The sequence below is a fragment of the Cetorhinus maximus genome, unplaced genomic scaffold (genome assembly GCF_964194155.1).
Source record: "Cetorhinus maximus unplaced genomic scaffold, sCetMax3.hap1.1 HAP1_SCAFFOLD_839, whole genome shotgun sequence".
NCBI classification, from domain to species: Eukaryota; Metazoa; Chordata; class Chondrichthyes; order Lamniformes; family Cetorhinidae; genus Cetorhinus; species Cetorhinus maximus.
The window spans coordinates 1-25,342 of record NW_027596781.1 but is presented as its reverse complement, the minus strand read 5'-3'; the positions used below and the strand labels follow the sequence as shown (position 1 = coordinate 25,342).

Genomic DNA, 25,342 nt, shown 5'->3' with positions numbered 1-25,342 from the left:
TGTATTGAAGCACCTCAGAGTATTAACATGATGAGGGGAGCCCCCTCAGTACTGACCCTCCGACAGCACGGAGCCCCCTCAGTACTGACCCTCCGACAGCGCGGCGCCCCCTCAGTACTGACCCTCCGATAGCGCGGCACCCCCTCAGTACTGACCCTCCGACAGCGCGGAGCCCCCTCAATACTGACCCTCCGACAGCGCGGAGCCCCCTCAGTACTGACCCTCCGACAGCACTGACCCCCTCAGTACTGACCCTCCGACAGCGCGGAGCCCTCTCAGTAATGACCCTCCGACAGCGCGGAGCACCCTCAGTGTCGACCCTCCGACAGCGCGGAGTCCCCTCAGTACTGACCCTCCGACAGCGCGGAGCCCCCTCAGTACTGGCCCGCCGACAGCGCGGAGTCCCCTCAGTGTCGACCCTCCGACAGCGCGGAGCCCCCTCAGTACTGACCCTCCGACAGCGCGGAGCCCCCTCAGTACTGACCCTCCGACAGCGCGGAGCCCCCTCACTGTCGACCCTCCGACAGCGCGGAGCCCCCTCAGTACTGACCCTCCGACAGCGCGGAGCCCCCTCAGTACTGACCCTCCGACAGCGCGGAGCCCCCTCAGTGTCGACCCTCCGACAGCGCGGAGCCCCCTCAGTACTGACCCTCCGACAGGAGAATGTGTTAATAGCAGAACGAGGGTTTCCAGTCGGTGAAAGAACAACATGGAAGAAGTGACAGATGGTCCTTTGGGGTGGGGAGAGGGGACATTGGAAGCGAGAAGGATAGCAAGTGGGATAAAAAAGGGGATAAATCAATGAATAAAAATGAGCTATAACAATAAAAGCACTTTCATGACTGGAAGTTGTTGAACTCCATGTTAAGTCTGCTGTTTCTCCAGTTTGCTGTTCTGCTTTGGTGGCTCGGGTCAATTCTTCCACAAGTCCTCCAACCCTGGAATTGGGGAGAAATTGGTGCCTTCTCTCCACCCAGAAACTGAACTGGACTAGCCATATAAACACTGTGGCTACAAGAGCTGGCCAGGGGCTGGGAATCCTGCGGTGAGTAACTCACCTCCTGACTCCCCAAAGCCTGTCCACCATCTACAAGGTGCAAGTCAGGAGTGTGATGGAATACTCCCCACTTGCCCTGGATGAGTGCAGCTCCCACAACACCCAAGAAGCTCAACACCATCCAGGACAAAGCAGCCCCGCTTGATTGGCACCCCATCCACAAACGTTCACTTTCTCCACCACCGACGCACTGTAGCAGCAGCGTGTGTACCATCTACAAGATGCACTGGAGAAACTCACCAAGGTTCCTTAGACAGCACCTTCCAAACCCACCACCACTACCATCTAGAAGGACAAGGGCAGCAGATAGTTGGGAAGACCACCACCTGGAAGTTCCCCTCTAAGCCACTCACCGTCCTGACTTGCAAATCCATCGGCCGTTCCATCACTGTCGCTGGGTCAAAATCCTGGAGCTCCCTCCCTGACAGCACTGTGGGTGTTCCTACACCACATGGACTGCAGCAGTTCAAGGAGGCAGCTCATCACCACCTTCTAAAGGGGCAATTAGGGATGGGCAATAAATGCTGGCCCGGCCAATGACGCCCACATGAATGAATTAAAAAATCCCACTCCCTCCCCCACCCTAACGAGTGACCAGTATTGTTCCATGAAAGTCCCAAAGTGCCTCAGCTGATGAACACATGAAGTTGTCCAAAAGGAGGAAATCAGTATTCCAATCTTTACAGAAACTCACACCACCCTGGGAATGTTGTTTGAACAAAGTGGTTTAATTTATTTTACACAAAAGAAAAAAGAAATTTAATGAGACATTCAGAATAAGCCATTTAACTCGCGCTTAACTGACGGTCAATAAATACTGAGTTTTATAAAAGTTTCTCCCATTCACCAGTTGGGGAGCAGTAACACTGTGTTGGTCCGCTGTGATTTTTCTCCAATATCTGTAAAGACTTGGAGAGACATGAACTGGGTGAGGGTCTGGGCAAGGGGCTTCCACTCACCCCACTGGGGAGCTTGTGTCCCTGGGTTACTGGGGTGGAAACACAAGTCACTGTTTGAGGGTGGGAATGGGCAATGGCAGCAGGACAGCAGACCAGAGGATCACTGTGTTAACACACTGCGGCCTTTGGTATGAATAAACACAGCAAGCTGTTTCAGGAGGCCATTCAGAGATAGGGACCCTTCCCCTAACCTGGGAGAAAGATACAGGAACATGGGAATAACTATTCCCACATTAAGGAAGAAGAGCTAAAAAATCCCAGGGATCCAGAGTTGTTCCTCAACACCTCATCCTCAGGAAACAATTCCCCAAATCCCTTTTAAACAATTTTTGGATTTAAAAAATTTAAATTGCTCAATGTATATTGCACAGAAAACACACTCTTTTGAGTGCTAGAGTTTGTCCTAATGTCTTCAGCAATCCATTCGCCAGGCACCTTCTGGAGCCTCACTCAGTGGATGTTGATGGGCTATTTGGCTATGATAAGCATCACAGCTAAGTTTCTTACCCAAGAGAGGCTCTGAGATTTCAAAAGGAGCAAATGGAGAGTGATCAGCAGCAGGAAATAAAATAAAAGTGCAAAAACATTAAATATTCCACAAGCCAGATAGATGATAATTTAACAAATACATATTAACAGAGACTCTGGGGTATTTCACACACTCCCCCTGTAAACATGATAAATAACAATCACCTGTCAGGCAATGTGGACACACCTCATATTTTCAAAGATACCTGAGTTTTTAGTACAGATTTATAATACAGAGACGGCTTCAATTATATATAAAGTATACACAGACACACAGGAGCAGCAGTGTAAACCCACAAACACACATAGGCAGTGTGGGCCTTACACACACAGGTGAGTAGTGAATGTTATATACAGCAACATTTCTCTCTGACTCATTCACACACACACACCTCGCTCACACACACACTGCGCTCACACACACACACACACCGCGCTCACACACACACACACACACACCGCGCTCACACACACACACTCACACACCTCGCTCTCACACACACACCGCGCTCACACACACACACAGCTCAGCCACTTGCAAACATGCCCATGGGTGTTAGAATGGAGCAGTTAAGCACAGGGTTGGCACAGCTCAGTGTGAGCGAGGTATCCGATCCCTCTGCTAGCCAGGACCTTCATCACTTGTGCCTTTTGCCGATCTTCGAGCAGTGGGCCTGCACCTGAGGCAGGAGGAAGCCTGGGGGAGGTTGCAGGGCCTTGTCCAGTCCGGGTATCAAGTAGTAGCTGATGAGGGGGACGGGTTGGTAGAATCTGGCATACTGCACCGGCTTGTGAGGGTACAGAGGCCACGCAGAAGTGCACTGGGAGAAACTTCCAGAAACCTAAGGGATAAAATTATTTAATCAATTAAACATGACAAATCAAACACACAAGCTCCATTTAATCCCCAGCCCCGTCTCCACAGGCCATGTGCAAGGACTTGCATTTCTCTAGCGCCTTTCCCCACCTCAGGACGTCCCAAAGTGTTTCACAGCCAATGAAGTAATTTATTTGAAGTGTGGTCACTGTTGTAAATAGAGGAAATGTGGGCAGCCAACAATTGCACAGCCAGTTCCCACAGATAGAAAGAGAGACAGACTGTGTTCGGGAGGGAGTGAGTGAGTTTAGGGAGGGAATTCCAGAGCTTAGGGCCCCCAGGCAGCTGAAGACATGGCCGCCAATGGCAGAGCGATGGGAAGCGGGGGATGGTCAAGAGGCCAGAATTGGAGGAGCGCAGAGATCTCGGAGGGTTGTAGGGGCTGGAAGAGGTTACAGAGATAGGGAGGGTTGTAGGGGCTGGAGGAGATTACGGAGATAGGGAGGGTTGTAGGGGCTGGAGGAGGTTTCTGAGATAGGGTTGTAGGGGCTGGAGGAGGTTACAGAGATAGGGAGGGTTGTAGGGGCTGGAAAAGGTAAAAGAGATAGGGTTGTAGGGGCTGGAGGAGATTACGGAGATAGGGCGGGTTGGGGCTGGAGGAGGTTATGGTGATAGGGAGGGTTGTAGGGGCTGGAGGAGGTTACAGAGATAGGGTTGTAGGGGCTGGAGGAGATTATGGAGATAGGGAGGGTTGGGGCTGGAGGAGGTTATGGTGATAGGGAGGGTTGTAGGGGCTGGTGGAGGTTACAGAGATAGGGTTGTAGGGGCTGGTGGAGATTACGGAGATAGGGAGGGTTCCAGGGGTTTATAGAAATAGGGAGGGGTGAGGAAGGATTTGAAATAAGGATGAAATTTTTTTTTAGAAACGGAGGTGTTGCTGGACCAGGAGCCAGTGTAGGTCAGTGAGCGACAGGATAGTGATGGGTGAACGGGACTCAATGTGAGTTAGGGTCTGGGGGCAGTTGAGTTTTTGATGAGTTTCCAGGGGTAGAAGGTGGGAGATCGGCCCGGAGAGTATTGGAATCATTCACTCCGACCCCTCCCAGCACTGGGTGCTCAATGTTCTCTTTACCTTGCCAGTAGCTTCAGCTGTTTTTGCTGCAGTTTCCTTCACTGTTTGACCTTTGGCATGTTCCCCTTCATCTGACGAAGTCTCCGAGTGGCAGTCAGGTGTGCTGCACTCCGAGGACGCGCTGCCTTGCTCAGAGTCTAACGACGCCGCCCTCCTGGAGTCTTGTCCAAACTGAGCGACAGTGAAAGGCAGACTCCCATCACTACACCTGCAGGAATTTCAAATGAAGATTTAGTGGGAATCGGGTCAGGCAGCAACACGCGAGACACAGCCACTAACAACCTGGTATAAACAACAAACACCCACACAAACTGGCAGAACACAGCCGAGGGAAGGTTTACCGTACAGTGAAGGAGAGACAGAGAGCACACCAGTGAGAGAGAGAGACAGACAGACACAATTCCCCCTTTGGAAGTTCCTGTTGAATCTGCTTCCACCCCCCTTTCAGGCAGCGCCTTCCAGATCACAACAACTCGCTGTGTAAAAAAAATTCTCATCTCCCCCTCTGGTTCCGATTCCCTTCAATCTGTGTCCCTCTGGTTACCGACCCTCCTGCCACTGGAAACACTTTCTCCTTATTGACTCTATCCAAACCCCCTCATGATTTTGAACGCCTCGATTCAATCTCCCCCTTAACCTTCTCTGCTCTAAGGAGAACAATCCCAGCTTCCCCAGTCTCTCCACATGGACTGAAGTCCCTCTTCCCTGGCGCCATTCGAGTCAATCTCCCCCTCACCCTCCCCAAGGCCTCGCCTTCCCTCCTAAAGTGTGAGGCAGTCGGAATCGGACACAATTCTCCAGATGAGCTCCTTGTGTTTGTCTCTGCGGTGACTGTGTTGCTAAACCGTCCAGGTGAAGACTTACCTGCAGCACACCTCCTGGGGATCAATCCACAACGTAATCTCTTTGGGCAGTCTCAACTGGTTATATTCCAGATCACAGTCTTGACAAGCGAGCAACAAGGATGGGTCTGCTTTATGTTTCCTGTTTATCCGAATGCATCTACCAGGGAGAGAAAAAATATACTGAAGGATCCAAGAGGACAGACATTAGACCATCCAGAACCCTACTGGCCCTTTTCCCAAGTTGTACCAAGTCCTGTTCAGCCTTCACCCCGTCACTCACTGACATACATTAGCTCTCAGTCCAACAACGCCTCCATTTTAAAACTTCCATCCTTGTTTCCAAAACTGTCCCCACAACCCTCCATATCTCTGTAACCTCCTCCAGTCCCTACAACCCTCCCTATCTCTGTAACCTCCTCCAGTCCCTACAACCCTCCCTATCTCTGTAACCTCCTCCAGCCCCAACAACCCTCCCTATCTCTGTAACCTCCTCCAGTCCCTACAATCCTCCCTATCTCCGTAACCTCCTCCAGTCCCTACAACCCTCCCTATCTCTGTAACCTCCTCCAGTCCCTACAACCCTCCCCATCTCTGTAACCTCCTCCAGTCCCTACAACCCTCCCTATCTCTGTAACCTCCTCCAGTCCCTACAACTCTCCCCATCTCTGTAACCTCCTCCAGTCCCTACAACCCTCCCTATCTCTGTAACCTCCTCCAGTCCCTACAACCCTCCCTATCTCTGTAACCTCCTCCAGCCCCTACAACCCTCCCCATCTCTGTAACCTCCTCCAGTCCCTACAACCCTCCCTATCTCTGTAACCTCCTCCAGTCCCTACAACCCTCCCTATCTCTGTAACCTCCTCCAGTCCCTACAACCCTCCCTATCTCTGTAACCTGCTCCAGCTTCTATAACCCTCTCTATCCCAGTAACCTCCACCAGCCCCTACAACCCTCCTTATCTCTGTAACCTCCTCCAGTCCCTACAACCTTCCCTATCTCTGTAACCTCCTCCAGTCCCTACAACCCTCCCTATCTCTGTAACCTCCTCCAATCCCTACAACCCTCCCTATCTCTGTAACCTCCTCCAGTCCCTACAACCCTCCCTATCTCTGTAACCTCCTCCAGTCCCTACAACCTTCCCTATCTCTGTAACCTCCTCCAGCCCCTGCCACCCTCCCCATCTCTGTAACCTCCTCCAGCCCCTACAACCCTCCCCATCTCTGTAACCTCCTCCAGTCCCTACAACCCTCCCTATCTCTGTAACCTCCTCCAGTCCCTACAACCCTCCCTATCTCTGTAACCTCATCCAGCCCCTACAACCCTCCCCATCTCTGTAACCTCCTCCAGCCCCCACAACCCTCCATATCTCTGTAACCTCTTCCAGCCCTTACAACCCTCCCTATCTCTATAACCTCCTCCAGCCCCTACAACCCTCCCTATCTCTGTAACCTCCTCCAGCCCCTACAACCCTCCCTATCTCTGTAACCTCCTCCAGCCCCTTCAACCCTCCCTATCTCTGTAATCTCCTCCAAGTTTCTATAACCCTCCCTATCTCTGTAACCTCCTCCAGCCTGACAACCCTCCCTATCTCTGTAACCTCCTCCAGCCTGACAACCCTCCCTATCTCTGTAACCTCCTCCAGCCCCTACAACCCTCCCTATCTCTGTAACCTCCTCCAGCCCCTACAACCCTATCTATCTCTGTAACCTCCTCCAGCCCATACAACCCTCCCTATCTCTGTAACCTCCTCCAGCCCCTACAACCCTCACTATCTCTGTAATCTCCTCCAAGTTTCTATAACCCTCCCTATCTCTGTAACCTCCTCCAGCCTGACAACCCTCCCTATCTCTGTAACCTCCTCCAGCCCCTACAACCCTCCCTATCTCTGTAACCTCCTCCAGCCCCTACAACCCTCCCTATCTCTGTAACCTCCTCCAGCCCCTACAACCCTCCCTATCTCTGTAACCTCCTACAGTCCCTACAACCCTCCCTATCTCTGTAACCTCCTACAGCCCCTACAACCCTCCCTATCTCTGTAATCTCCTCCAGACCGACAACCCTCCAAAATCTCTGCGTTCCTCCAATTGCAGCCCCTTGAGCATCCCCTGATTTCCATCGCTCCACCATTGGTGGCCGTGCCTTCAGCTGCCTGGGGCCCTAAACTCTGGAATTCCCTCCCGAAACCTCTCCACCTCCATCTCCCTTCCTTTAAGATGCCCCTACAATTTCATTGTATCAGATTTAAAGGGGCTTTAAGCGGTTCAGCCATTAGATGGCGCTGCTCATCCAAATTTAAAACTGTGCAGCGGCGCCCCCAGGTGTGAAAAGGCCGGTATTGCAGGGACAACTTCGAGCAACTTTCAAAACAAAGACAATCAATGAACTCTCTCCTCCACCCCCACCGCCTTTCCGATCCCCCTTTTTATATATAATTTATATAGACTTTTCTTTTCCCACCTATTTCCATTATTTTTAAATGTATTTCCATCAATTGTTTTATCTCTTACCTTCTAGCCTATTTCGATCCCTTCCCCCCCACCCCACCCCCACTAGGGCTACCTGGTACCTTGCTCGTCCTGCTTTCTACCCTTAATGTCCCCATTAGCACATCCCTTAGATAATATCACCACCGTCACCAGCTCTTTGCCCTTTAGTCTATGACATCTTTTGGCTATCTCCACCTTATCACTGGCCCTCTATCCAGCTGTACCTGTCCCACCCCCACTTAAACCACCTTATATTTCACCTCTTTTCTATTTTTCCTTAGTTCTGTTGAAGAATCATACGGACTCGAAACGTTAACTGTTTTCCTCTCCGCAGATGCTGCCAGACCTGCTGAGTTTTTCCAGGTATTTTTGTTTTTGTTTTGGATTTCCAGCATCTGCAGTTTTTTTGCTTTTTTCAAAATAAAGACTTGCATTTCTCTGGCGCCTTCACCACCCCAGGATGTCCCAAAACCTTTCACAGCCAATGAATTACTTATTCAAAAGTATGTTCACTGTGTAATGTCGGAGACGTGGCGGCCAATTTGTGCACAGCAAGCTCCCACAAACATTAATGTGACAATGACCCAGATCATCTGTTTTTTTAGTGATGTTGGTTGAGGGGTAAATATTGGCCCCAGGACCTTCCCCCTGCTCCTCTTCCAAATAGTGGCCGTGGGATCATTTACACCCACCAAGGAGGCAGACGGGAACTTTGGTTTAAAGTTTCACCTGAAGGCCAGCGTCTCCTTTGGCACCGACCCTCTGACAGCGCGGCGCCCCCTCGGCACTGGCACTGTGGAGTGTCGGCCTGGATTATGGGGCTGAAGTCTCTGGGGTGGAGACTCATACCCAGGACTTGTTCCATCTGCTCTCGCAAGTGGATGGACAATGACCCTCAGCACAATGCAAGAAATAGTGAGGAGAGTCCTCCCTGGTGTGCTGTCCAATATTTTATGCTCTTTCAGGGGGAAGCTGGATAAAAACATGGGGCGGGCAGGGGGCAAGGAATAGAAGGATATGGTGATGGGGTGAGATGAACAGGGGGTGGGAGGAGGCTCGTGTGGAGCAGAAACACTGGCACGGAGCAGATGGGCTGAATGGCCCGTTTCTGTGCTGTAATATTCTAGCCATTGTATTGGGCGGCTCTGCTGTTTGCTTACCTGTATGCTTGTCCTTTGCTGGGATTGGCTGGGTACCAGTGATTCTGGTATTTTCGGTACAGTATCGCAGTGAGCTTCTCCCCAAACTCCTCGATCTTTTCCTGATGTAGCCTGCTGCGATTCCTGACCAAGCTGACCAGGAAGGACACTCCGGCTCCGATCTCCTCCTTCATAGTCTCCTGGTGTATCTGCAGGGGGATGGTGGGGGTGTTTAGAGATTAACCAGTTCAGAGTGTGTTACAGTCGGGGATGTTGGGGTTGGGTGAGGGAGGGGGGTGGGGAGAAGGGTGATGGAATATAGAGATCATGGTCTGGCTGCTGGAATGACCCCTTTGTGTCAACAACATCCCACCCCCACCACCAGCAACTCTTTGACCTGCCCCCCCCCACAATAGTGATGGCTGGCGAGCTATTTGACTGTGGTAGGCATTGCTGACAAGACACTTCTGGAACACGCACCTGGATACAGACAGACTGTTTCCTCTTGTGTGTGGGGGAGACCAGAACTAGGGACCATCGATATAAGATCATCACTAATAAACCCAATGGGGAATTCAGGAGAAACCTCTTTACCCAGAGAGTGGGGAGAATGTGGAACTCGCTCCCACAGGGAGTGGTGGAGGTGAATAGTATCGATGTGTTTTAGGGGGAAGCTGGATAAACACATGAGGGAGAAAGGAATGGAAGGATAGGGTGATGGGGTGAGATGGAGAGAGGGGGGTGGGTGGGAGGAGGTTCGTGTGGAGCAGAAACACCGGCACGGAGCGGATGGGCCGAATGGCCTGCTGTATATCCGGTGAAGAACTCACATTTCTGTAACGCCTTTAACCGCTGCAAGATATCCCAAAGAGCCTCACAGCCAAATGACTCCCTTCCATTTATGAAGTGGGGGTCACCATCGTAATGGGGGGAAAACCAAAAGTCAATTTGCGCACAGCAAGATCCCACAAAGGACAATGCGATAGTGACCCAGATCCGATTTTTATTTGACAGCGATATTCATTGGGGTGGGAGGGGGGTGGGTGAATATTAGCCCCACAACATTAAAACGGAAAACGTTATAAAGGTAAATGGGAGGACGTGGAGACAGGGACAAGGAGCCAGTCCTTACTCCAGATGTTGTTCATAGTCACACAGCAGGAGAAGGACATCCCTCTCTCGGACAGAACACTTTGCATTCAATGTCCGAGCGTAAAACAGTAAAAGTGAGAGTCAATCTCACATCCAAATTGCACTGAAGTCTGCCATCCTTCAGATTGTTAAAACTGTCCTCAGGTGAAACAGCTGATTTTTGTAAACATGTTGTTTTGTTTCTAACTGCGGTGGATTCAGAGACACAAGCTCCATGGAAGCCCTGTCGGCCCAGCAAAGTGAGTCAGTGTCTCAGTCCGTCGCACACTTACTACTGACTCACAGGGTTGTGGGCACCAGCCTCCCAGTACAAAGACCAGGAGCTCACAATCCAGACTGACATTCGGCCAAGGGAGGCGTCGCGGGGAGATCCCACGGCCACTATTTGGAAGAAGAGCAGGGGGTGGGGTGGGGGTGGGGGGTGGGGGGAGTTCTCCTCGTGGTCCTGGGGCCAATATTTATCCCTTAAACAACATCACTAAAAAAAAAACCCAGATGATCTGAGTCATTATCACATTGCTGTTTGTGGGATCTTGCTGTGCGTAAATTGTCTGCGTTTCCTACATTACAACAGTGAGCTCACACACAAAAAAAAGGTCCTTCGTTGGCTGTGAAAGGCTTTGGGACGTCCTGAGGTGGGGAAAAGCGCTACTTTCCCTGAGTAACTCTGGTGCCACTGTCCAGGAAGGTGTCCATATCAAACATCCTCCCCCAGTGTCCATTACAGGCCCCACAGAAACCGCAACTACCCTCAGTCTTCAGGTCACACGGGGGCATTTTTGTTTTTCCAATTGCAGGGCGGAGCTAACACTTCCTGAGGGGCCGAGTAACAGAAAACCAAATCTCTCCTGTTCCTCCCTGGGAGAAAATAACTCCAAAAACTACAGCATCAAATAGAAGAAATTTAATAAACACACTCTCTCTCTCTCACACACACACATACTCTCTCTCTCACACACACACTCTCTCTCTCACACACACACACATACTCTCTCACACACACATACACACACTCTCACTCTCTCACACACACGCTCTCTCTCTCACACACATCTCTCTCACACACATACACACTCTCTCACACACACACATAGCCTCTTCCACACACTCTCTCTCACACACATACACACTCTCTCACACGTACACACTCTCTCTCTCACACACACACATACTCTCTCTCACACGTACACACGCTCTCTCCCTCACACACACTCTCTCTCTCACACACACGCTCTCTCTCACACACATACACTCTCACACACACACGCTCCCTCTCTCACACACATCTCTCTCTCACACACACACGCTCTCTCTCACACACATACACTCTCACACACACACGCTCCCTCTCTCACACACATCTCTCTCACATACACACACGCTCTCTCTCTCACACACACACATCTCTCTCTCACACACACACATACTCTCTCACACACATACACACTCTCTCTCTCACACACATCTCTCTCTCACACACTCTCTCTCACACACACACGCTCTCTCTCTCTCACACACACACTCTCTCACACACTCTCTCACACACATCTCTCTCACACACACGCTCTCTCTCTCTCTCACACACATTCTCTCTCTCACACACACACACGCTCTCTCTCTCTCACACACACATACTCTCTCACACACACACACGCTCTCTCTCTCTCTCACACACATTTTCTCTCTCACACACACACACGCTCTCTCTCTCTCACACACATACACTCTCTCACACACACACGCTCTCTCTCTCTCACACACACTCTCTCACACACTCTCTCACACACATCTCTCTCACACACACGCTCTCTCTCTCTCTCACACACATTCTCTCTCTCACACACACACACGCTCTCTCTCTCTCACACACACATACTCTCTCACACACACACACGCTCTCTCTCTCTCTCACACACACATACACACACTCTCACTCTCTCACACACACGCTCTCTCTCTCACACACATCTCTCTCACACACATACACACTCTCTCACACACACACATAGCCTCTTCCACACACTCTCTCTCACACACATACACACTCTCTCACACGTACACACTCTCTCTCTCACACACACACATACTCTCTCTCACACGTACACACGCTCTCTCCCTCACACACACTCTCTCTCTCACACACACGCTCTCTCTCACACACATACACTCTCACACACACACGCTCCCTCTCTCACACACATCTCTCTCTCACACACACACGCTCTCTCTCACACACATACACTCTCACACACACACGCTCCCTCTCTCACACACATCTCTCTCACATACACACACGCTCTCTCTCTCACACACACACATCTCTCTCTCACACACACACATACTCTCTCACACACATACACACTCTCTCTCTCACACACATCTCTCTCTCACACACTCTCTCTCACACACACACGCTCTCTCTCTCTCACACACACACTCTCTCACACACTCTCTCACACACATCTCTCTCACACACACGCTCTCTCTCTCTCTCACACACATTCTCTCTCTCACACACACACACGCTCTCTCTCTCTCACACACACATACTCTCTCACACACACACACGCTCTCTCTCTCTCTCACACACATTTTCTCTCTCACACACACACACGCTCTCTCTCTCTCACACACATACACTCTCTCACACACACACGCTCTCTCTCTCTCACACACACTCTCTCACACACTCTCTCACACACATCTCTCTCACACACACGCTCTCTCTCTCTCTCACACACATTCTCTCTCTCACACACACACACGCTCTCTCTCTCTCACACACACATACTCTCTCACACACACACACGCTCTCTCTCTCTCTCACACACACATACTCTCTCATACACATCTCTCTCACACACACACACGCTCTCTCTCTCTCTCTCACACACACACTCTCCTGGACTCAAAAATTGGGATTCCCCAAACACACACCAATATCTAACTTTTATTTCGAACTCTTCAGACCCGCGCCCCCATCCCCCGACCCCCACCCACCAGAGCTGGCAGCAACCCATCCACCCTGAGTGATCCCGAATGAATGAATCAATCATTCTTACAAACTACAAGCAGCACAGTTATAAACTTCAAAACTGGAAACCAAATCCACGTGTTCACCTAAGGGACCATCTCAAAAACATCACCTTTTCTAAAAAAAAAAGTGGGGAGGTGCTGAACCATGAACTGTGCCTTAACGAAACCCACTCCCCCACTGAGAAAGTATATCATTCCTCTAACGCGGCCATCAATTCTGCTTATGTCCCCCAACCTCCTCTCCTGGAGACAGTGCCGATTTTTCGATGGTCCCTAAAATCAACCCTTGGCGGCAGAGACAGAGAGTTTGTATTCAGCGTTGGGACACAGCACATTAAACTGACCCGCTGGCTCGAAACGTTAACTCTTGATCTCTCTCTCTCTCTCTCGCCAGAGATGTGCTCAGACTTGATGGGTTTTCCCAGCTATTTTCTGTTTTTGTTTCGTGTGCCGGTCAAAGTTCAGTTCGGAAGAAAAAGTGATTGTGGCACCTTCCATCAACAGGCACAACTTTAAAAAGCTCACCAACTAACTCTGAAAAAAGATATTTTCTCCTGCAACATGGTTTAAAACAAAAGAGACTTACAGATGTAAGTAACCAGGTTACTTACCATTTGATAGCCAATTGCAAACAAACACTTCTCTGGCAGGAAAAAGTTTAAGGCCAACTTCTGAAAAACTTTTCTAAACTTGTTTCCTGTTGTTTTGTTCACTAATATATGTCTACATATATATATTATATATATTTAAATCTCTACTCACCAGAGATGCTTTCGCCTCCTCGATTCACGTCCAGACTTGTGGCTGCAAAATGTGTGAGAGATTTTATCAAACTGCTCTCACTCATTCCCAGAAATTTACATCAAGAAGATGATTCAAACTGTGTCCCCAGCCAACGAGAGGACGTCCCTTCCGACACACATCAATGACCATACAAGGCAGGGGTTGACGTCAGCCGCGCCCCGCCCACTTCTTAAAGGCGCCTTCGCCACTGTTAAGCAGCAAGAATAAGTGAAAGGGGGACATGCATTTATCTAGCGCCGCTCACCGCCTCAGGGCGTCCCATCGCGCTTTATGGCCCCAAACAATGAAGTGCTTTAATTTCTGAACTCTGCTCACTGTTGTAATACAGGGAAGCCGGTAGCCAATTTGCACACAGCAAGATCCTTCATCAATCTGAGGATAACCCAGGTCATCAGTTTCTTTTTAGTGGTTTTGGTTCCAGGACATGGGGAGAACCCCCCCACCCACTCTTCTTAAACATAATGCCCATGGGATCTTTTACACCCACCTGAGACGGCAGACGGGGCCCAGCTTTAATGTCTCATCTGAAAGACGGCACCTCAGGCAGTGCAGCACCCCCTCAGTACTGACCCTCCGACAGTGCAGTACTCCCTCAGTACTGACCCTCCGACAGTGCGGCACACCCTCAGTACTGACCCTCCGACAGTGCGGCACTCCCTCAGTACTGACCCTCCGACAGTGCGGCACTCCCTCAGTACTGACCCTCCGACAGTGCAGCACCCACTCAGTACTGACCCTCCGACAGTGCAGCACCCCCTCAGTACTGACCCTCCGACAGTGCAGCACCCCCTCAGTACTGACCCTCCGTACTGCAGCACCCTGTCAGTACTGAGGGAGTGCTGCACTGTCGGGGAGTCAGTACTGATGGAGTGCCGCACTGTCGGAGGGTCAGTACTGAGCGAGTGCTGCACTGTCGGAGGGTCAGTACTGAGGGAGTGCTGCACTGTCGGAGGGCATGTACCAAGGAAACGCTGACTTGTCAGATTTGTCATCTTTCAGATGAGACATTAAACCCCCGTCTGCCCTCTCAGGTGAGTGTAAAACATCCCATGGCCTCTATTTGGAAGAAGAGCAGGGGGGAGCTCTCCTGGTTTCCTGGGGGCCAATATTTACACCTCCAACAACATCAGTAAAAAAGCAGATGGTCTGGGGCCATAATCACATTGCTGTTTGTGGGATCTTGCTGTGTGCTGCTGTGTTTCTTATAACAGTGAGCTCACGGGAAAAGAAATCCTTCATTGGCTGTGAAATGCTTCGGGATGTTCTGAGGTGGGGGAAAGGCGCTAGAGAAATGCAAGTCCTTTGTTTACCATGAGTTTAGGTTAATCTTAATCCTACATGTGCATGTGTACACAACAAAGGGTATCTTACACAAAGGCACAGTGTTAGTGAGGAGGCTCCCTCTCTCTTCAATTCCACCTCACCCCCACACTCTCTGTCATTGCCTCATCTTGACACCATGGACAGAGCCTGTATTGTACATTTAAAGGAATTTATTGATGTCAGCCTGGTCACTGGTTTCATTTTCTGGAAAACCTGGGGTTTGATCCCAAGGGGAACAGAATTAAAACTCGCTCCGTTACTCCTGGATAAGAGAAGGCCCTTTGTACAGTGACATAGACAGGATTTGATGACACAGGATGTCATATATGCGGCACAGAAACAGGCCATTCAGCCCATCTGATCCGTGCTGCTGTTTCTGCTCCACACGAGCCTCCTCCCATCTCACCCCATCTCACCCCATCGCCATATCCTTCTATTCCTTTCTCCCTCATGTGTTTATCCAGCTTCCCCCTTAACTACATCCACACTATTCACTTCCACCACTCCCTGTGGGAGCGAGTTCCACATTCCCCCCACTCTCTGGGTAAAGACGTTTCTCCGGAATTCCCCATTGGATTTATTAGTGAGGATCTTATATGGATGACCCCTAGTTCTGGTCTCCCCTCCCACCAGAGGAAACACTCCCTCTGTATCCACTCCATCAAAACCTTTCTGAATTTTAAATACCTCGATGAGGTCACCCCCCTCAGCCTTCTCTTTTCTAGAGAACAAAGACCCAGCCCGTCCATCCTGTCCTCATATAAACTCATGTGAGTTTACCCTCACATTTCTGGGATCATCATTGTAAATCTTCCCTCTCCAGTATCTCGATGTCCTTTCTGTAATATGGTGACCAGAACTGCTCGTGGTAATCTCAGTGCTGTGCAACCAAGTTTTGATGCAGGCTTACCGTCACTTCCCTACTTTTCAATTCTATCCCTCCAGAAATAATCCCTAGTTTTTGGTTTGATTTTTGCCTTGCCTTGCTAACCTGCGGGGGCAACTCCCACTGTGTGGTCTTATTTGCACTCTGAAGGTGTTGGGGGAAACCTGCGCACGCAGTTAAATAACTCCCCGTGATTCAGGCTCGAGTGTATAGTCCAAATGCAAGGTTATTACTCAGGCATCAATCGTATAGTGACGATTACAGTTATCGATTCAGACAGCCTGGTTTATTGTAGGCTGGAGCTGATCCGACAAGGTGTCTGTAGATGTTGGTCTCCCGACTGTCCTGTGACTTCTGAGCTTAAGGGAGCTGTTCCCTGGTATATTGTCTACCTTTTCCGTGTGAGTTATATTACACGGTACCCAGGATGTACGTTGAACTGAGTTGCTTCTCATCCACCCTCCAGAGTTGACATCACCGCTGTCTTGAGGATTTAACTGTTTAAGAAGTGAACACTAGAAAGGGAAAAGACCGACCGAGACAACCTCAAATCATTAAATGTTACTGGGTGGGGGGCGCTCCCGATATTCTGGCCAACCCCCAGTATTCGCACCAGATTTGGGGGCACATCCAACGTGTCTCCTGGCAGAAACAGAACGTGCTAGAAAAACTCAGGAGGTTTGTCAGTGCCCTGCGCAGAGAAAAGACAGAGTTAACATTTTAAGTCCGTATGGCTCTTCTCCAGAGCTGAAGAGATGTAGAAATGTGATGGTCAAAGGAAAGAACTGTGGATGCTGGAAATCCAAAACAAAAACAGGAATACCTGGAGAAAGTTTTTCCAGGTAATTGTGTTTTTGTTTTGGGTTTTTTTAATACTGTTTAAGAGAGTGGGGGCTGGGTGGAACAAAATAGAAGGACAGAGATAGGTGAGAGATCAGGTGATATTTGACAAAGATGTGTTGGACACAAGACAAATGGAGTGCTAATGATTGTGTTAAAGACGAAAGCAGGTGTTAATAATGGCATGAAGGTCAGACATCAGTAGGTGTTAATAGCAGAACAATGGGTCAGTGCCTCTCTGAAAGCAAAACATGGGAACAAATTGCAGACTGGCACTTGGTGGGGTTAGAGGGCGGGGGAAGGGGGGGGAAAAATCCTCCTGACAGTTTCTCCTCCCATTGTTCTGGCCAATAACTGATGTTGGCAAAATTCAAACTCTGGTAATCACATTGATATGTGATTAAATATTCGACCCGAGAGAATTCTAACAGTTGGTTAAAGAATTGGTTTCCATACATGGTTGACAGTCCCAGGTGAATGAATATTTAACCAGAATCTGTTACAATCCGAGTCCAGTTATATTCAGAAACAATGACTGCATTTGTATAGCATTTCTAACATAGTAAAACAACCACAAAACGTTTCACAGGTGCCTAAAAGAGACAGATTTTGACATCGAGCTGCAAAAGGAGATATTAGGACTGAGCATCACCAGTCAAAGACGTACATTTTCATAAAAGATGAGAGAAAGAGAGAAATGGGCGGAGAGGTTTAGGGAGAGAATTCCAGAGCTCAGGGCCGCAGGCAGCTGAAGTCACGGCCGCCAATGGTGGAGCGATGGGAATCGGGGGATGGTCAAGAGGCCGGAATTGGAGAAGGGCAGAGATCTCGGAGTGTTGTAGGGGCTTGAGGAGGTTACAGAAATAGGGAGGGTTGTAGGGGCTGGAGGAGGTTACAGAGATAGGGAGGGATGTAGGGGCTGGAGGAGGTTACAGAGATACGGAGTGTTGTAGCGGGTGGAGGAGGTTACAGATATAGGGAGTGTTGTAGGGGCGGAGGAGGTTACAGAGATAGGGAGGGTTATGGGGCTGGAGGAGGTTACAGAGATAGATAGGGTTGTAGGGGCTGGAGGAGGTTACAGAGATAGGGAGGGTTGTTGGGGCGGAGGAGGTTACAGAGATAGGGAGGGTTTTAGGGGCTTGAGAAGGTTACAGAGATAGGGAGTGTTGTAGGGGTGGAGGAGGTTACAGAGATAGGGAGGGTTGTAGGGGTTGGAGGAGGTAACAGAGATAGGGAGGATTGCAGGGGCTTGAGGAGGTTACAGAGATAGGGAAGGTTGTAGGGACTGGAGGAGGTTACAGAGATAGGGAGGGTTGTAGGGGCTGGAGGTGCTAACAGAGATAGGGATGGTTGTAGGGTCTGGAGGAGGTTACAGAGATAGGGAGGGTTGTATGGGTCAGAGGTTGTTAGTGATAGAGAGGGTTGTAGGGCCTGGAGGATGTTACAGAGTTGGGAGGGATGTAATGGTCGGTAGTTGTTACAGATATAGGGAGGATTGAAAGGACTGGAGGATGTTACAGAGTTGGGATGGTCGTAGGGTTCGGAGCCTGTTACAGAGATAGTGAGGGTTGTAGGGACTGGTGGAGGTTACAGAGATAGGGAGAGTTGTAGGGACTGGAGGAGGTTACAGAGATAGGGAGTGTTGTAGGGGATGGAGGATGTTACAGAGATAGAGAGGGTTGTCGGGAATGAAGGAGATTATAGAGATAGCGAGGGTTGCAGGGGCTGGAGGAGGTTACAGAGTTGGGAGGGTTGTAGGGGTCAGAGGTTGTTACAGAGATAGGGAGAGTTGTATGGACTGGAGGAGGTTACAGAGATAGTGAGGATTGTAGGGGCTGGAGGAGGTTACAGAGATAGGGAGTGTTGTAGACGCTGGAGAAGGTTACAGGGATAGGTAGCATTGTAGGTGCGGCAGACATTACAGAGATAGGGTGGGTCGTAGGGGTGGAGGAGGTTACAGAGATAGGCAGGTTTGTAGGGGCTGGTGGAGGTTACAGAGATAGGGAGTGTTGTAGCGACTGGAGCAGGTTACAAAGATAGGGAGGGTTGTAGGGGCGGCGGAGGTTACAGAGATAGTGAGGGTTGTAGTGGCTGGAGAAGGTTACAGAGATAGGGAGGGTTGTAGGGGACGTGGAGTTTACAGAGATAGGGAGGGTTGTAGGGACTGGAGGAGGTTACAGAGATTGGGAGGGTTGTAGGTGCTGGAGGAGGCAACAGAGATAGGGAGGGTTGCAGGGGCTGGAGGAGGTTACAGATATAGGGAACGTTGTAGAGACTGGAGGAGGTTACAGAGCTGGGAGGGTTGTAGGGGTCGGAGGTTGTTACAGAGATATGGAGGGTTGTAGGGACTGGAGGAGCTTACAGAGATAGGGACGGTTGTAGGTGCTGGAGGAGGTTACAGAGATAGGGAGGGTTGCTTGGGCTGGATGAGGTTACAGAGATAGGTGGCGTTGTAGTTACTGGAGGATGTTCCAGAAATAGGGAGGGTTCTTGGGGCTTGAGGAGGTTACAGAGATAGGGAGTGTTGTAGGGTCTGGAGGAGTTTACAGTGATGGGGATGGTTGTAGGCGTCAGAGGTTGTTATAGTGATAGGGTGGGTTGTAGAAACTGGAGGAGGTTACAGAGTTGGGAGAGTTGTAGGGGTCGGAGGTTGGTACAGAGATAGGGAGGCTTGTTGGGACTGGAGGAGGTTACAGAGATAGGGACGGTTGTTGGGACTGGAGGAGGTTATAGAGATAACCTGGTTCATTTTCTGGAAAACCTGGGGTTTGATCCCAAGGGGAACAGAATTAAAACTAGCTCCGTTACACCTCCAATAACATCAGTAAAAAAGCAGATGGTCTGGGGCCATAATCACATTGCTGTTTGTGGGATCTTGCTGTGTGCTTCTGTGTTTCTTATAACAGTGAGCTCACTGCAAAAGAAATCCTTCATTGGCTGTGAAATGCTTCGGGATGTCCTGAGGTGGGGGAAAGGCGCTAGAGAAATGCAAGTCCTTTGTTTACCATGAGTTTAGGTTAATCTTAATCCTACATATGCATGTGTACACAACAAAGGGTATCTTACACAAAGGCACAGTGTTAGTGAGGAGGCTCCCTCTCTCTTCAATTCCACCTCATCCCCACACTCTCTGCCATTGCCTTATCTTGACACCATGGACAGAGCCTGTATTGTACATTTAAAGGAATTTATTGATGTCAGCCTGGTCACTGGTTTCATTTTCTGGAAAACCTGGGGTTTGATCCCAAGGGGAACAGAATTAATACTAGCTCCGTTACTCCTGGATAAGAGAAGGCACTTTGTACAGTGACATAGACAGGATTTGATGACACAGGATTTCATATATGCGGCACAGAAACAGGCCATTCAGCCCATCTGATCCGTGCTGCTGTTTCTGCTCCACACGAGCCTCCTCCCATCTCACCCCATCTCACCCCATCGCCATATCCTTCTATTCTTTTCTCCCTCATGTGTTTATCCAGCTTCCCCCTTAACTACATCGACACTATTCACTTCCACCACACCCTGTGGGAGCGAGTTCCACATTCCCCCCACTCTCTGGGTAAAGACGTTTCTCCGGAATTCCCCATTGGATTTATTAGTGAGGATCTTATATGGATGACCCCTAGTTCTGGTCTCCCCTCCCACCAGAGGAAACACTCCCTCTGTATCCACTCCATCAAAACCTTTCTGAATTTTAAATACCTCGATGAGGTCACCCCCCTCAGCCTTCTCTTTTCTAGAGAACAAAGACCCAGCCCGTCCATCCTGTCCTCATATAAACTCATGTGAGTTTACCCTCACATTTCTGGGATCATCATTGTAAATCTTCCCTCTCCAGTATCTCGATGTCCTTTCTGTAATATGGTGACCAGAACTGCTCGTGGTAATCTCAGTGCAGTGCAACCAAGTTTTGATGCAGGCTTAATGTCACTTCCCTACTTTTCAATTCTATCCCTCCAGAAATAATCCCTAGTTTTTGGTTTGATTTTTGCCTTGCCTTGCTAACCTGCGGGGGCAACTCCCTCTGTGTGGTCTTATTTGCACTCTGAAGGTGTTGGGGGAAACCTGCGCACGCAGTTAAATAACTCCCCGTGATTCAGGCTCGAGTGTATAGTCCAAATGCAAGGTTATTACTCAGGCATCAATCGTATAGTGACGATTACAGTTATCGATTCAGACAGCCTGGTTTATTGTAGGCTGGAGCTGATCCGACAAGGTTTCTGTCGCTGTTGGACTCCCGACTGTCCTGTGACTTCTGAGCTTAAGGGAGCTGTTCCCTGGTATATTATCTACCTTTTCCGTGTGAGTTATATTACACGGTACCCAGGATGTACGTTGAACTGAGTTGCTTCTCATCCACCCTCCAGAGTTGACATCACCGCTGTCTTGAGGATTTAACTTTTTAAGAAGTGAACACTAGAAAGGGAACAGACCGACCGAGACAACCTCAAATCATTAAATGTTACTGGGTGGGGGGCGCTCCCGATATTCTGGCCAACCCCCAGTATTCGCACCAGATTTGGGTCACATCCAACGTGTCTCCTGGCAGAAACAGAACGTGCTAGAAAAACTCAGCGGGTTTGTCAGTGCGCTGCGCAGAGAAAAAACAGAGTTAACATTTTAAGTCCGTATGGCTCTTCTCCAGAGCTGAAGAGATGTAGAAATGTGATGGTCAAAGGAAAGAACTGTGGATGCTGGAAATCCAAAACAAAAACAGGAATACCTGGAGAAACTTTTCTGTTTTCTATTTCTGTTTTTGTTTTAGAAATGTGTTGGGTTTTTTTAATACTGTTTAAGAGAGTGGGGGCTGGGTGGAACAAATTAGAAGGACAGAGATAGGTGAGAGATCAGGTGAGATTTGACAAAGATGTGTTGGACACAAGAGAAATGGAGTGCTAATGATTGTGTTAAAGACGAAAGCAGGTGTTAATAATGGCATGAGGTCAGACATCAGTAGGTGTTAATAGCAGAACAATGGGTCAGTGCCTCTCTGAAAGCAAAACATGGGAATAAATTGCAGACTGGCACTTGGTGGGGTTAGAGGGCGGGGGAAGAGGGAGGAAAAACCTTCTGACAGTTTCTCCTCCCATTGTTCTAGCCAATAACTGATGTTGGCAAAATTCAAACTCTGGGAACATTGAGATGTGATTAAATATTGGACCAAAGAGAATTCTAACAGTTGGTTAAAGAATTGGTTTCCAGACATGGTTGACAGTCCCAGGTGAATTAATATTTAGCCAGAATCTGTTACAATCAGAGTCCAGTTATATTAAATAACAATGACTGCATTTGTATAGCATTTCTAACATAGTAAAACAACCACAAAGCTTTTGACAAGAGCCTAAATGAGACAGATTTTGACATCGAGCTGCAAAAGGAGATATTAGAACTGAGCATCACCAGTCAAAGACATACATTTTCATAAAAGATGAGAGAAAGAGAGAAAGGGGCGGAGAGGTTTAGGGAGGGAATTCCAGAGCTCAGGGCCCCAGGCAGCTGAACGCACGGCCGCCAATGGTGGAGCGATGGAAATCGGGGGATGGTCAAGAGGCCGGAATAGGAGAAGCGCAGAGATCTCGGAGTGTTGTAGGGGCTGGAGGAGGTTACAGAGATAGGGAGTGTTGTAGGGGCTGGAGGAGGTTACAGAGATAGGGAGTGTTGTAGGGGCTGGAGGAGGTTACAGAGATAGGGAGAGTTGTAGGGGCTGGAGGAGGTTACAGAGATAGAGAGGGTTGTAGGGGTTGGAGGAGGTTACAGAGATAGGGAGGGTTGTAGGGGCTGGAGGAGGTTACAGAGATAGGGAGGATTGTAGGGCCTGGAGGCGGATACAGAGATAGTGAGGGTTGTAGGGACTGGAGGAGGTTACAGAGATAGGGAGGGTTGTAGGGACTGGAGGAGGTTACAGAGATAATCAGGGTTGTAGGGGCTGGAGGAGGTTACTTCGATAGGGAGGGTTGTAGGGTCTGGAGGAGGTTACAGAGATGGCGAGGGCTGTAGGGGTCGGAGGTTGTTATAGAGATAGGGAGTGTTGTAGGGACTGGAGGAGCTTACAAGGTTGGGAGGTTTGTAGGGGTCAAAGGTTGGTACAGAGATTGGGAGCGTTGTAGGGGCTGGAGGAGGCAACAGAGATAGGGAGGGTTGCATGGGCTGGGGAAGGGTACATAGATAGGGAGGGTTTTAGTGACTGGAGGAGGTTACAGCGATAGGGAGGGTAGTAGGGGCTGGAGGAGGTTACAGAGATAGGGAGGGTTGTAGAGGCTGGAGGAGGTTACATAAATAGGGAGGGTTGTAGGGGCTGGAGGAGGTTACAGGGATAGGGAGAGTTGTAGTGGCTGGAGTTGGTTACAGAGATAGGGAGTGTTGTAGGGGCTGGAAGAGGCAACAGAGATAGGGAGGGTTGTAGAGACTGGTGGAGGTTACAGAGTTGGGAGGTTTGTTGGGGTCGGAGGTTGATACAGAGATAGGGAGGGTTGTAGGGAATGGAGCAGTTTACAGAGATAGGGAGGGTTGTAGGTGTTGGAGGAGGTAACAAAGAAAGGGAGGCTTGCAGGGAATGGAGGAGGTTACAGAGATAGGGAGGGTTGTAGGGGCTGGAGGAGGTTACAGAGTTGGGTCGGTCGTAGGGGTGAGAGGTTGTTATAGAGATAGCGTGGGTTGAAGGGACTTGAGTAGGTTACAGAGATAGGGAAGGTTGTAGGGACTGGAGGAGGGTACAGAGATAGTTTGGGCTGTAGGGACTGGAGGAGTTTACAGAGATAGGTAGGGTTGTAGGGGCGGCGGCAGTTACAGAGATAGGGAGGATTGTAGGGGCTGGAGGAAGTTACAGAGATCGGGTGGGTTGTAGGGACTGGAGGAGGTTACAGATATAGGGAGAATTGTAGGGGCTGGAGGAGGTTACAGAGATAGGGAGGGTTGTAGGGACTGGAGGAGGTTACAGAGATAGGGAGTGTTGTAGGGACTGGAGGTGGTTACAGAGATAGGGAGGGTTGTAGGGACTGGAGGATTTTACAGAGATAGGGAGGGTTGTTGGGGCTGGAGGATGTTACAGAGATAGGGAGGGTTGTAGGGACTGGAGGTGGTTACAGAGATTGGGAGGGTTGTAGGGACTGGAGGATTTTACAGAGATAGGGAGGGTTGTTGGGACTGGAGGTGGTTACAGAGATAGGGAGGGTTGTAGGGACTGGAGGTGGTTACAGAGATAGGGAGGGTTGTAGGGGCTGGAGGAGGTTACAGAGATAGGGAGGGTTGTTGGGACTGGAGGAGGTTACAGAGATAGGGAGGTTTGTCGGGACTGGAGGAGGTTACAGAGATAGGGAGGGTTGTAGGGACTGGAGGTGGTTACAGAGATAGGGAGGGTTGTAGGGACTGGAGGATTTTACAGAGATATGGAGGGTTGCAGTGGTCGGAGGTTGTTACAGAGATAGGGAGGTTTGTAGGGACTGGAGGAGGTTACAGAGTTGGGTGGGTCATTGGGGTCGGAGGTTGTTACAGAGATAGCGAAGGTTGTAGGGACAGGAGGAGTGTACAGAGATAGTGAGGGCTGTAGGGAGTGGAGGAGTTTACAGAGATAGGTAGGGTTGTAGGGGCAGCGGAGGTTACAGAGATAGGGAGGGTTGTACGGGCTGGAGGAGGTTACAGAGACAGGGAGGGTTGTAGGGGCAGCAGAGGTTACAGAGATATGGAGGGTTGTAGGGACTGGAGGAGGTTACAGAGATAGTGAGGGCTGTAGGGACTGGAGGAGTTTACAGAGATAGGGAGTGTTGTAGCGCCTGGAGGAGGTTACAGAGATAGGGAGAGTTGTAGGGGCTGGAGGTGGTTACAGAGATAGAGAGGGTTGTAGGGGTTGGAGGAGGTTACAGAGATAGGGAGGGTTGTAGGGGCTGGAGGAGGTTACAGAGATAGGGAGGATTGTAGGGCCTGGAGTTGGTTACAGAGATAGTGAGGGTTGTAGGGACTGGAGGAGGTTACAGAGATAGGGCGGGTTGTAGGGACTGGAGGAGGTTACAGAGATAATCAGCGTTGTAGGGGCTGGAGGAGGTTACTTCAATAGGGAGGGTTGTAGGGTCTGGAGGAGGTTACAGAGATGGCGAGGGTTGTAGGGGTCGGAGGTTGTTATAGAGATAGGGAGTGTTGCAGGGACTGGAGGAGCTTACAAGGTTGGGAGGTTTGTAGGGGTCAAAGGTTGGTACAGAGATAGGGAGCGTTGTAGGGGCTGGACGAAGCAACAGAGATAGGGAGGGTTGCATGGGCTGGGGAAGGTTACATAGATAGGGAGGGTTTTAGTGACTGGAGGAGGTTACAGAGATAGGGAGGGTAGTAGGGGCTGGAGGAGGTT

At 49.8% G+C, this 25,342-nt stretch overlaps 1 protein-coding gene across 1 annotated transcript; it reads right to left on the bottom strand.

The window, feature by feature from the left end:
* Window positions 1–3,114: 3,114 nt before the first annotated feature.
* On the bottom strand, window positions 3,115–9,157 carry LOC144674876 (protein BTG3-like). Its single transcript, XM_078536032.1, has 4 exons — window positions 8,985–9,157; window positions 5,358–5,495; window positions 4,494–4,701; window positions 3,115–3,386 (listed from the first exon to the last, which is right to left on the bottom strand). Exons 1-4 carry the CDS (start codon window positions 9,155–9,157, stop codon window positions 3,183–3,185), a joined length of 723 nt encoding a protein of 240 aa, XP_078392158.1. The 3' UTR covers window positions 3,115–3,182.
* Between the last annotated feature and the right edge of the window lie 16,185 nt (window positions 9,158–25,342).